This window comes from Natrix helvetica (genome assembly GCF_964273705.1).
Source record: "Natrix helvetica genome assembly, chromosome: 1".
Taxonomy (NCBI): Eukaryota; Metazoa; Chordata; class Lepidosauria; order Squamata; family Natricidae; genus Natrix; species Natrix helvetica.
The window spans coordinates 19,259,357-19,272,368 of NC_138548.1; the positions used below are offsets into that span (position 1 = coordinate 19,259,357).

The window sequence follows — 13,012 nt, forward strand, 5'->3', positions numbered from 1 at the left end:
AAAAGATGTTGAGACTCTAGAAAGAGTGTAGAGAAGAGCACAAAGATTATTAGGGAACTGGAGACTAAAACATACAATGAACGGTTGCAGGAACTGGGCATGGCTAGTCTAGTGAAGAGAAGGACCAGGGGAGACATGATAGCAGTTTTCCAATACTTGAGGGGTTGCCACAGAGAGGAGGGGGTCAAGCTACTTTCCAAAGTACCAGAAGACCAGGCAAGGAATGGATGGAAACTGAACAAGGAGAGATTCAACCTAGAAACAAGGAGGAACTTTCTGACAGTGAGAGCAATCAACCAATGGAACAGAAGTTGCCCTGGGAGGTTGTGGGAGCTTCATCACTTGAGACTTTCAAGAAGAGATTGGACTGCCATATGTCAGAAAAGGTGTAAGGTCTCCTGCTTGAGGAGGGGGTTGGACTAGGTGACCTACAAGGTCCCTTTCAACTCTGTATTTCCATCTTATGCTTTAAGTCTGCCCAATACTTCTGAGTTGGTCTTGGAAATCTGATTTATCTCTGAGGTGCGATCTGGGTGTCCCTATGTTGTTGTAAGGTTGGGAAAAATGGCATCGCGGTGCCAAAACCTCAGCAGGCGTCCCATCTTCAAAGGAGAACAATCGCCCTCTCGCCCACGCACCTCCCCCCATTTCCCCTCCCACGACATCCAATCGTCCTCCGCGCCTCGGAATGTGGTTTTCGTTCGGTTTCGTTTCTCCCTCGCCTTCGCTTTGGAGCGTCTCCACTGGCACCAGAGAGAGAGAGAGAGCGAGCGAGAGGGACGGGCGGGCGAAGCGCTTTTGCTGGGGCTTTCCGCCGATTTTTCTCCTCGATGGGCAAACAGATCCCCGACGTCTGCGGGCCCCTGTCCCCCAAGGCCAAACTGCAGGCAGAGCCAAAGGGGGCGACTTGTTACACAGGCATGAGATGGAGGATTTGCTGCGCAGTCCTCTTTGCCATCCCTATCGCCCTCTGCGTCGTTTTCCTGGCTCTGTACCTGCAGCGCCAGTATTCGGATCCGGTGAGCCAGCTGAAGGCCTGCAAAGTGGAGTTGCAGAACCAAACTTCCCAGATGCGGACTAGCCTCGGCTCCATGCAGAAGCGCGTGGAAGAGACGGGGAGCGACCTGGAGAAGGCGAGGGTCGAAAGGGATGGGCTGCGAGCCGAACTGGCGGTCGCTAACCGGAGCCTGGAGAAGGCGAGGGAGGACTGGGGCTCCTGTCAGGAACAGCTGGTAAAGCAGCCTAATCGTTTTATTATCTTATTGCGATTATTATTATTATTATTATTATTATTATTATTATTATTATTATTATTATTATTATTATTATTATTATTATTATTATTATTATTATTATTATTATTATTGACAAATTATAACACTATGCTGTTAGCAAGCTTGGGCCATCACTCTGCTTAACAACTAATTCCCACAAAACTTTCAATAATTTACCAATAATGTGTTACTATTATTCTTCTCTTCCTTCCTAGTATCTATCTGTCCCCACCTAAGACTATAACCATGTTGCTTGTATCTTTCAATTTTTATTGTTTTTATTGTTTCCTAGTACGATTGGATACCTTGACTATCACTATCTTTTTATTCTTGACAAATGTATCTTTTGATATCTTTTTAGGCACACTGAGAGTATGTATATACCAAAGACAAATTCCTTGTGTGTCCAATCACACTTGGCCAATAAAGAACTCTATTCTGTTTTTTGTTGCACTCCCCCCGCCACCCATATGAATCCACAGTTTAGTTTATTAAAGTTTAGCTTGGCATGGTTTGACTTAATGTTAAGAGCCTTTCCCAGACATGACTTGACTTGATTAATTTAGGAGCCTCCCCAGACAGTCCAGACAATGCTGGGTGAGTCACAATATAACAAACAATCAAATAAAATAATGAATAATTAAAAAAATAAAGTAAAATAAGAACAACCACCAAAAGAACAAGATGGCCATCCAGCTAGCAATACACAAAAAAACCATGTAAAAATCCAGGAAAATTATGTGTATGTAGTCTTGTCAGATTTCAATTGTTCTCTCTGATTGTTTTCAATAGCAATGGCTAGATTTGGCCCACTGGCTGAGGCTTGAAGTTAAAAACATCTGGAGGTTATCTACTTCTGGCTTAACTTCTAGGTTCCTATCTTGTGAGTTGGTAAGCAAGCACAGTCAGGCCAAGGATCCATGCAAGAAAAACTGCAAAAGTCAAAAGAGGAAAACTTGATGGATGATGGCTGCCTGGAACTGGTTTATATCCTCCTGCCCCCTCCTTGATTTCCTATCGTATTTGCATTTTTTCCCATGATGTTTTAATCCTGTAGGTCAGTTTGAATCTTTTGACATGATGGTCATTAATTAAATAAACCTATCATTATTTTTGATTATTACAGTACTTGATTTTTTTTTTAAAAAATGGCTGGCTCCCCTTTTAGATGGAATCATTTCAGACAACTAGTCTATTGGTAGGAAATTTTAAAAGACAACAAAAATAATGAAATTATATATCTCAGATTTTACTGAATAAAATTTCTGGCAAATACGTTTACAATATTTACTACCAGTCTCTCTCTTTTTCTAGTATATTGTAAGGACTTTTAATGGTTGCATTAATTTGAAAAAAGGATAAAACAAATTGTAAGAACTAAGTAAAAAGTGGAAATGGTTTCATTTGACAAAAACAATAATATTCCTCTAACTCCTGAACCTAATCAATGATTAACAATAAATAATGCTTATCTCCAGCTATCAGTTGCAACTTGTTGACTGTAGTTGTAGGCTAAGTTAATAATCCAAGAAGCAACACAAAGGGAACTCTTGAGCATAAAGCAGATCCTCCCAAACTGAGATTCTTTCAGTCTATTAGATGATAGCTTATTTTTCTGACATGATGCCATGGAAGTGATTGGGAAACCCTGCCAGATTCTGGCTACAGAGGAAGTTCTCTGCTAGACAACTTTAAATGGTAAAATGGATTGACAAAAATCTATTCATCGTAACAAAACCAACTTTTATTTGTCCTAAGTGATTTTTTTAAATGTTTTTTTTCTCTTTCATTCTTGGTTTCCTAGGATACCATCAAGAATTCTCTAGAAATGTTAGAAAATAAATGAAAGCAGAGATAGGTAGGTAGGCAGGTAGGTAGGTAAAAAGAGAGAAAGAAAGATAGATGAAAGAAAGAAAGAAAGAAAGAAAAAGAAAGAAAGAAAGAAAGAAAGAAAGAAAGAAAGAAAGAAAGAAAGAAAAAGGCAGGCAGGTTTCAAGCATAATTCCAAGAATTCAGCAGAACAATTTGAGTTTCTCAAAATGTTCCTGGTACAAACTTCAGTAGGTTTAAAACAATGGTGAAATTAATTAAACTGAGTCGGTCATGGGAGGGAGAATAGGCATATGTGGGAGGGAAGGTCAAGTAAACAACCTCTGGGCCTCTTGGTATCTGAAAAAATACCCTTTTGTCTCCCGTCTCCCCCCCTCCCCCCACTACACACACACACACACACACACACACACACACACACACACACACACAGACTTCCTGAACAGATATTTCAAAAAAGTGACTCTTCAGCTGTCCTTTATAGACACCAGAAAACCAGCTCTGCCAGGGATGTAATGTGTAATAACTTCCTGAGAAGCCTCTCAGGCCATTTTCTCATTCAGAATTCCAAGAAACAAAATACTTAGATTGTCTCAAAGGTGCTTTTTTTCCAAAGGCAACTGGGCTTTCTTTGGTTTTTCCTTGAAGAGGTCTTCAGGGATGACTGCGAAATTCCATAGATATCCAAAATACTTACCATTATGCTATAAATGCTACTGAACAGAAGGAGGCACTATGCGACTGTTTTCCATTGGTTTCCTGAAGCCCCTTCTCCATCAGTAAGATTTATAGTATCTACAAACTATAGAAGCCCCTTTAAAGGGGGAAGATCTTGAGGCTTCTAGTATGAGTTCAAAAGTGTAAATTCGCTTCCTCTTGTTTTTTCAACTCCAAAATTTTCTCTTATAGAGAATACTTGTTGCTTGCACGATTCTGATCTTCTGCTCCGATACATCTCAGCACTATTACTTTAGGACACTAGTCCTGTCTTAAAGAGAAGGTTCAACAAAACAATGTCGGAATTGACAGATACCTTTCCTTTTGGTCTTCATCTAGAAAACTATGGAAAAAAATGCCACATCCCAAGTGAAGGAAGCTGTCCAGCGAGAAATGGAGAAAAACAAAGTGGCTGAAGGTGAGGTGGACATATGGGGACCAGGGTGGGTGATAATAGATTGAATTTTGGAAGAGAACTCATAGATAGTAGATTAAGACAATGGGGAAAGCTTTGTCCCTGCTTAGAACACGTTTTGACGGCCTCCACGTGACATTTTCATCAGTAATTTGAGTCATACAAGACATTAGAGCCGTGGTGGCGCAGTGGTTAGAATGTAGTATTACAAGCTAACTCTGTCCACTGTCAGGAGTTCGATTCTCATCGGCTCAAGGTTGTCTCAGCCTTTCATCCTTCCCGAGCACCCAGATTGTTGGGGGTAATATGCTAACTCTGTAAACTACTTAGAGAGGTCTGTAAAGCACTGTGAAGCGGTATATAAGTTTTAAGTGCTATTGCTATTCTGGGATTCATGTTATTTCCTGAATCAGCAGCATTGTTGGGGTCTTTATGAAGACAAAATTAATTGACACTCTTTTTTAATCAATGGAGAAAATATAGCTGCAAGGTGCCTTCCCTTCACCTCATTAAAACCTGGTTCTGGTTTTAACATCCTGCAGGATGGTATACAGCAGAGGTCCTCAAACTTGCCAACTTTAAGACTTGTGGACTTCAACTCCCAGAAGTCTTAAAATTGGCAAGTTTGGGGACCCCTGGTATACAGTAACGTGGGAAGTATTAGAAGTAAAGAATGTGGGTTCAGTTGGAGAGTGGGGGCTGCCATTATTCAGTTTCTGAGCCCCATTGCAGAACCCTCTATAAAGGGAAGGTGTTTAGATTTTAAAAAGTCTTAAGTACCACATTGATGAAGCTGATTTACCACCAAGGGGACTCCCAAGGGTGCCCCTATAAGAATAATGATAGTGTGTCACCCTCTAGGCCAGGGGTGTCAAACTCAAGGCCCGGGGGCTGGATCTAGCCCATGGCGCACTTAGATCTGGCCCGCGGGGCGCGGCTGCCCTAGAAACAGCAAAGGCCCAACTGTGATGCCTCTTCCGGGGAAAACTGAGCTAGGGAGGGCCACATGCAGCCCTCACGAGCTCCGTTGCAGCTGAAAACAGGAGCCCGGTTTTGCTGGCAGAGTGCTTGAGCCACCACAGGCGCCCCTGACATGAGTGGCGTCGAGCTGACCACACCCACGCTGGTCATGCCCCCTCCGCCCCCTGCCCCCCCCTCCCTGAGATCAAACACAACCCTGATGCAGCCCTCAATGAAATCGAGTTTGGCACCCCTGCTTTAGGTTGTCCAACTGGAGAGTTCTTTGCCTTTTTAATTTCTGGAAACTTTAATTAGTGCCAATCCTGAAACAGAAAGGGTAACTATGTAATCCCTGTGCATGTAGGGAAACTTTTAATGGGAGATTATCTAACAAAACCAATGAAAACAGCTATCCAGATCTAAAAATAAAAAAAGGAGTTTATTGGAGAAAGGAAAATATAGGGAAAACAAGAGGGGGTTGCAACTAGTTAGACAGGGTGATGTCCTAAATTATGGGAACCAGAGGCTCTATCTTGCAAATGCTAATAGGGAATAAGTCAGGGACGCAGTGGCTCAGTGGCTAAGACACTGAGCTTATCGATCAGAAAGGTCAGCAGTTCGGCAGTTCGAATCCCTAGCGCTGCATAATGGAGTGAGCTCCCGTTACTTGTCCCAGCTTCTGCCAACCTAGCAGTTCGAAAGCACGTAAAAATGCAAGTAGAAAAATAGGGACCATTTTTGGTGGGAAGGTAACAGCGTTCCGTGCGCCTTTGCCGTTTAGTCATGCTGGCCACATGGCCAGGGAGACGTCTTCGGACAGCGCTGGTTCTTCAGCTTTGAAACGGAGATGAGCACCGCCCTCTTAGAGTCGGGAACGACTAGCACATATGTACAAGGGGAACCTTTACCTAATAGAGAATAAAGCTGTGGAATAACCATGTTTGACAAGAATGCCACCAACATACACAACAAACCCGTAACAGGGTATAGAACAATCCTCTTTGAAGAGACGGTGAGAATGCATGCAGAAGCAAAGCAGATTTTAATCAATTAGTGAGGGTCATGAGAGCCTTATCAGACTGAATTTTCACAGATGAAATTATAATAAAACTGTGAGAAATGAAAAAAAAAGAATTTTTAAAAATATTTTATTTATACATTTTTCTTTTATAAACATATGTGCTTCGCGAACAGTGTGTTGTCTGAGTCTATCCACTTATACTTGGTAGTATATTATATTGCTCTCTGAGTTTGGTTGTTTTTTGAAGATGTTTCATTATCCAGCTAGGTAACATCAGTAGCACTGATGATGTTACAAAGTTGGGTAATGAAACATCTGCAAGAAAACAACCAAGCTCCGAGGTCACCAAGGGCCCCACAGTAATGAGTTTAGCTTAGCTGATGGTGTCCACTTTAGTAGGATTTTTTTCAATAAATATTTTTTATTTTTTATTTTCAAAACAAAAACAACACATCCTTCTTTACATACTGTAGAAAGTGTATCAGTTGGTTACAAAAAGGCTTTCGTGCATCTCTTCCACAGTTAACAAACATAATTCATATTAACTCAGATATTTATACATGTTACCATCATCATACCTCCATTTTCATTTGACTATAATTGTTTAAACGTCCTTCATCATAAAATATACCAAGATTTAATACATAACCACATACTGGCATTTCATTTACTATTTCTAAAATCCTCCAATAACACTGAATTCTTATGTCCTATTCTAGCTAAACATCCATAATATTTAATAACAAAGTTTTCTAATCCTTTCCAAATCACTGTTTACAATTTACATCGAGTTTCCTTATGTTATACCCATACCTGTATATATGTTGTTATCATTATCCCTCCTTTATTTAACTATATCCTGCATCATAACATTTCCCCCCTAATAATCAAGACTTAACTGTATCTAACTTAGTTCTTTTTTATTAACCTTTATATATAATCCAATCTTCCTTTCATGGGTACCATTCAATATTCATATCCAATTATTACTTATCATACCACTACGCATTGTATACATTATTATCATTATCAATTATTTATTTGACTATATCTATTGTCACTAAATTTCACTAAGTTTAACTAGTTTTAAATTATACTCTTCCATCTATCAACCTGTATCTTTCCAGTAGCAAAACAGTCTCATATCTTCTGCCATTTGTGGTGTCAGTCCTCTGATCATCTCCTTAATCAGCTTTGTATGGACTCCTCTTAGCAACTCTTTGCTTATAAAATTTCTCATGTAATTTTGATGCCCTTCTTCTGTTTCCTTAATCGGCTTATCTTTGATTATCGGTAGTGTTATCAATGATATTGCTAATAAAATTTCTCTCTTTAAATCCATACATTCATTTGTTTTTTCTTCTTCTGTATCTTGCCATCTGGGGTAGATTTCCCCTCCATTTAATTCCTATTTCAGTATTCCACTCTCCATTTTCAGAGACAAACCAATCACCATAAATATCAGCAATTTTAATTTCTTCACATTCATTTTCCTCTTCGATTTTTAGGATTTTAACTATCACTTTTTCCATTTAATAAACATCTCCAACTTCTTCATCATATTTTACTGTTAAATACTCTAAGTCTTCCAACTTCTTCTCTATCCTCTCATATGTGTTTGATAATTTCTGTATTTCTGAGAGTATCTTTTGCAGACTTAAAATTTCTTTCTGCTGTTGAAATTGTGCCATTATCTCCAGCTAACAAACACTGCTGCTCTAGCTTGGAAGGTTTTAACAAGATTAAGCATAGATTCACAATAACGTTTTATTTTCACGTTTCTCTGGTTAAAGATATACTTCAAAGGGACATCTATATGCTTTTCTTCTTATCACTCTCTATAAACAAGCAGTAAGACCTTGGAGTGCCAAGCCAGGATAATCAGTGAGAAAAGTAAGAGTGTTTCATTTCCAATATACAAACCTCCAGCCTCCGAGTAGCAGTATTATTGTTGCAATCTTCTTTGTTACTTTTTGTATCTTTTTTGTATTTCAAGTTTTTTTTAAAAAAAAGTCCAATTCTTGAATGAGTTACAAGAACACCCACAGTAATGAAAGAGGAGAATTTTAGTCCATAGGTTACAAAGAATAATAAAAGAAAAAAAATAGAAGAAGAAAACTTAATCGTTTTAAAAGGCTTGCACAAATTCCATCCATGAAGATAGCATTTAAAAATGCTACTGTCCAAAACCATTCCAAATTTAATTCCACCGCTTATTTCTTCTGTTCTACAATTTAAATTAGTTTTAAGTTTTTTATAGGCAGTCTCTTTTAAAACAGTAAAAATTCCTCACCAGCTGGAAACACTTTCTCTTTCCATATCCTTCCGTTTTGGAGCCGCCACGACTTCATCAGCCTAATGGCTGGATTTTTTGTTGCCAGCTTGAAGAACTTCTCTTGGATCGATCAGGGACTTTGCGATGTCCCTGAGATCAGCAAGACGTATTCTTCCTGTTCACCGTCTCTGCGGGACGGTTTCGGTCCGTTTGGACCACCCAGCGGCAAAAGTATCCACGGCGATCTCAGAGCATTGAGATCGCACGTCGTCTCATCGCAACATTGGCTCCTCCTCTCAACTTTAATAGGAATTTTGTGTATGTGTGCAATTGCAACCTTCCCTTGTTTTCTCTTTATTTCCCTTTCTCTAATAAACTCCTTTTTTGAACCCCAGTCTTATAGCATCTGTTTAGGGAAACTGACTTTTCTTAGACAAAGTCAGAGCCCTACATTGGTTGCCCTTGATATACTTGGCAAATCAGAAATGATCTAAGAGCTAAACCCATTTTTTAAAAAATGGAATTGTAGTCTGATTTGAGCCTGTTCTACCTTGATATTAATAACTTGGAGAGGTTCCGGTACCATTTGACTTTTGGAGCACCAAAACGTGTATCTCTAATCCCTGGGTCAATTTATCAGATGCTTAAGAGGCACTGTGCTACTTTGGATATGCTGTGTGAAAGTTTGGAAGGGAAGCGTTTAAGCCCAACCTTTCAATAATATCAAGAGAACTGTAAGTCATGCTTGAATATAAAGGAAAGAAATCGCAGAGAATGGGGGAAAGATACTGCAATATAAACTTAGTTTGGGGGAAAGATACTGCAATATAAACTTAGTTTAAGAAGCAGAAGATAATTTGTGACTTTTGGTTCCTTTCTTTAGAGGAGATTAAACAGCTTAAACAACAACTCTCCAATTTACAACAGATGAAGGAGCAACAACAGTAAGAACACAAAATTATGATTCTATATATTCACTTTTAAATTTTGAATAATTTCCCTGCTGGGAATTCATAGACAACCAGGTGATTTCAGGAAATGTAGAACCAGGTAAGAGGGGGATGTTCCTCTCTTCTTTTTAGCCTCAGGTTTCCAAGGTAGATTGTCTCCAGATGAGTAAGTACCATGGCTAACTTTCTTGAATAGCATGGTCACCATCCCATTTATCTGTTAATCTATTACCTACTGTAGTCTGCATAATTGGCCATCGTAAATTCAAAGTTCACCAAGATCCTCTTGAGGGTCCACAAATTCAAAATGATTTGCCAGACATTGAAAATATTTTCAAAAATTTAAAACACTGTCATTTTCTCATCATTATTTTTCATTATTAAAAATACGTTTTTCTCTTGGAAATTTTTTTTAATTGATATTATTAGCTATTGGACTTTACATTGTTCTTTGTGCATGATTCAATAAGTAAATATTATAGAAATACAGGCATTTTAACGTAATACAGAAAATATGGAGAACTATGACCCATGCAAACCAAAGCTTTTTTGGAGTCCTCCGTGATTTTGAAAGGCGGGAAGGGGTCCTGAGTGCAACTGTTTAAAAAATATTCTTCTAATGCGACAATGTTCTCTTTCCCCAGAAAGAAGATTCAGGATCTGGAGGATCAGCTTATGAAACATAAACCTCTGGAGCGCTCCAAGGGAGGCCTTCTCCTCGGGCCTTCTATGGTCCTTCTCTCACTTCTCCTTGCTGGCCTTCTCCTCTAGTCCATTTGGACATTGCCAAGTTTGGGGGGGTGCACAGGTGTCAAGTCTCACCCTACTTCATCTGCATAACCACACTCCTCCTTCTGCAAGTGGATTTTGGAGACTTCTGAGCTGCACCTCGTTAAGACAGGAACCTGATTCTGATGCCAGATTTGGACATCTATACTGTGATAACTTTTGAAATTTTTGGCCACGGCAGTGGATTTGCTAGAGCTTGTATTACATTGCAATGTTACACAGAACTTGGCAAATAAAGATCATTTTTGATTATATTAATAATAACCTATACCTGGTGAGTGTCAAATTGGGACAACTTTCATTGCTTTCTGATGGTTTGGTGGTTTCTCATGTTAATGTTCCAGAAGACCAAGATGCTTTGATCATGCAGGAGGGTTTCAGTTTCAACCTTTGCTAACTCTAGTCTTGATGGAAAGAAAAGCCATACCCATATAAATACATATAAACACATGCCCGAAAATGTGGAAAGTTGATACAAACCAATAGTATCATTTCCCCCCCAAGATGAAGGAAGAACAGATTTAATTCCTTATTAAGAGGCTCACACCTTGTGGTCTCCTTTAGTAACCTTCCTTAGAGTTCCGAAGTAAAATATATTAATTGGAAATGATATTGGGTTTTTTTTTCTCTTTTATGGTGGGAAAACAGATTAAGATCTTTTAAGATGTTGGAATGGTGAAAGAAATATAGCAAATACAGGTTCTTCTCGACTTACAACTATCCGTTTAGTGACCGGAGTTACAACAGCACTGAAAAAAAAGTGACTCATGACTTTTTCACACCTAGCACCGTTACAGGATGCCCATGGTCATGTGATCAAAATTCAGATGCTTGGCTCATAATTTAGGATGGTTGCAGTGTCCTGGGGGGATCATGTGATCACCTTTTACGACCTTCTGACAAAGTCAATGAGGAAGCCAGATTCACTTAACAACCATGTTGCGAACTTCATAACTACGATGATTCACAACTGTGGCAAGAAAGATAATAAAATGCTGCAAAACTCACTTAACTGTTTCACTTAGCAACAGAAATTTTGGGCTCAGTTGTAGTCGTAAGTCTAGGATTCTCTGTAAGAGATGGCTTGCTGCATGGCTGGCTGAGGAATTCTGGGAGTTGAAGTCCATGCATCTTAAAAAGTTGGCAAGGTTGGGGAAACCTGATTTAAACAATAAAAAATAAATTATGGATGGATGTAGCGCAGGACTGTCAAACTCCCGGCCCCCAGGCCGATGCATCACCCACTGGCCACACCCGGTTTAGCGAAGGGAAAAAAAGTTCCGATATGTCACCGTGACGATGTGAGTTTGACACCCCTGATGTAGTGGAATTAAGGATGAGTTTGCAAGGATAGAAAAGAGAGTCGTTTTGGTACGAAGTACATATGGGTGGCTCAGTGGCTAAGACATTGAACTTGTAGATCAGAAGGTCAGCAGTTCAGTGGTTTGAATGCCTAGCGCCGCATAACGGAGTAAGCTCCAGTTACTTGTCCCAGCTTCTGCCAACCTAGGAGTTCAAAAGCACATAAAAATGCAAGTAGAAAAATAGGAACCACCTTTGGTGGGAAGGTAACAGCGTTCTGCGCACCTTCGGCATTTAGTCATGCCGGCCACATGACCACGGAGACATCTTCGGACAGTGCTGGTTCTTCGGCTTTGGAACGGAGATGAGCACCGCCCCCTAGAATCAGGAATGACTAGCACATATATGCGAGGGGAACTTTTACCTTTTACCTTAGATATAATTGGAGCTCGTTTTTTCCTCATATCTCATGCTATTAATTTCTTTCTATTTCTACTCCTTTTCTGTGCTTTGCCAGGAATGTGGTGATGGTTACCTAGGTCAGGGGTGTCCAAACTTGGGAACTTTAAGACTTGTGGACTTCAACTCCCAGAATTCCCCAGCCAGCAATGCTGGCTGGGGAATTCTGGGAGTTGAAGTCCACAAGTCTTAAAGTTCCCAAGTTTGGACACCCCTGACCTAGGTTAAAAGAGAATTTAACAAAGATTTAGGAAAGCTGCAGAAATGTCTTTAAATACTACTCCCAGTTTGTTCTAAACATCACAAAAATGAAACCAACCTTTTTTTCCCAACCTATACTACCCATCTGATAATAAGAAACAATTCAAAGGTCTGGGACAACCTGCTTTTGAAAAAAGCTCTGTGTTGAGAAATTGGAAACTGAGGGAAAAAAGGACACTGATACCAGGGGTGGGTTCCTGCCAGTTCTAACCTCTCCTATAGAAGAGGTTCCACAAATCTACAGTGCCGTTTAGAACCGGTTCCATCTCCCTCCCCCCACCCGTCCGCACATCATCAAGATGAAGAGCGAGAGGAGGAATTCTGGGAGTTGAAGTCCACAAGTCTTAAAGCTGTCAAGTTTGAACACCCCTGGGGTTTTCTTTTCTAAAGGGTTAGGGGTGCAAGGGTCTTGTAACTTGACTGTAGCTTTAAGACTTGCGTGCTTCAAATGCCAGAGTTTCTGAGCTAACATTTTGGTTGCTAAGCAAGAGCGTTGTTAAGTGAGTTTCACCACATTTTGGGAGTTGGCCACTCCCACCCAGTCACATGACTGCCAAGCTACTCCCACTCAGTCACATGACTGGCAAGCCACTCCCACCCCAATCACATGACCGGCAAGCCACTCCCACAAAGCAGGCCACACCTACAGAAGAGGTTCTAAAAAAATTTGAAACCCCCACCTGACTGATACCTTTGGGCCTGGATAGTACAGAGCCAAGCTGATCTGGATCTTTTCCAGTGGTACATTATGAGTTTAGA

At 40.1% G+C, this 13,012-nt stretch overlaps 1 protein-coding gene across 1 annotated transcript; it reads left to right on the forward strand.

The window, feature by feature from the left end:
• Window positions 1–680: 680 nt before the first annotated feature.
• On the forward strand, window positions 681–10,495 carry LOC309385036 (uncharacterized protein). Its single transcript, XM_081939097.1, has 4 exons — window positions 681–1,232; window positions 4,161–4,239; window positions 9,376–9,436; window positions 10,087–10,495. The coding sequence occupies exons 1-4, from the start codon at window positions 831–833 to the stop codon at window positions 10,211–10,213; spliced, it is 669 nt and encodes a 222-aa protein (XP_081795223.1). The 5' UTR covers window positions 681–830; the 3' UTR covers window positions 10,214–10,495.
• The last annotated feature ends 2,517 nt before the right edge of the window (window positions 10,496–13,012 follow it).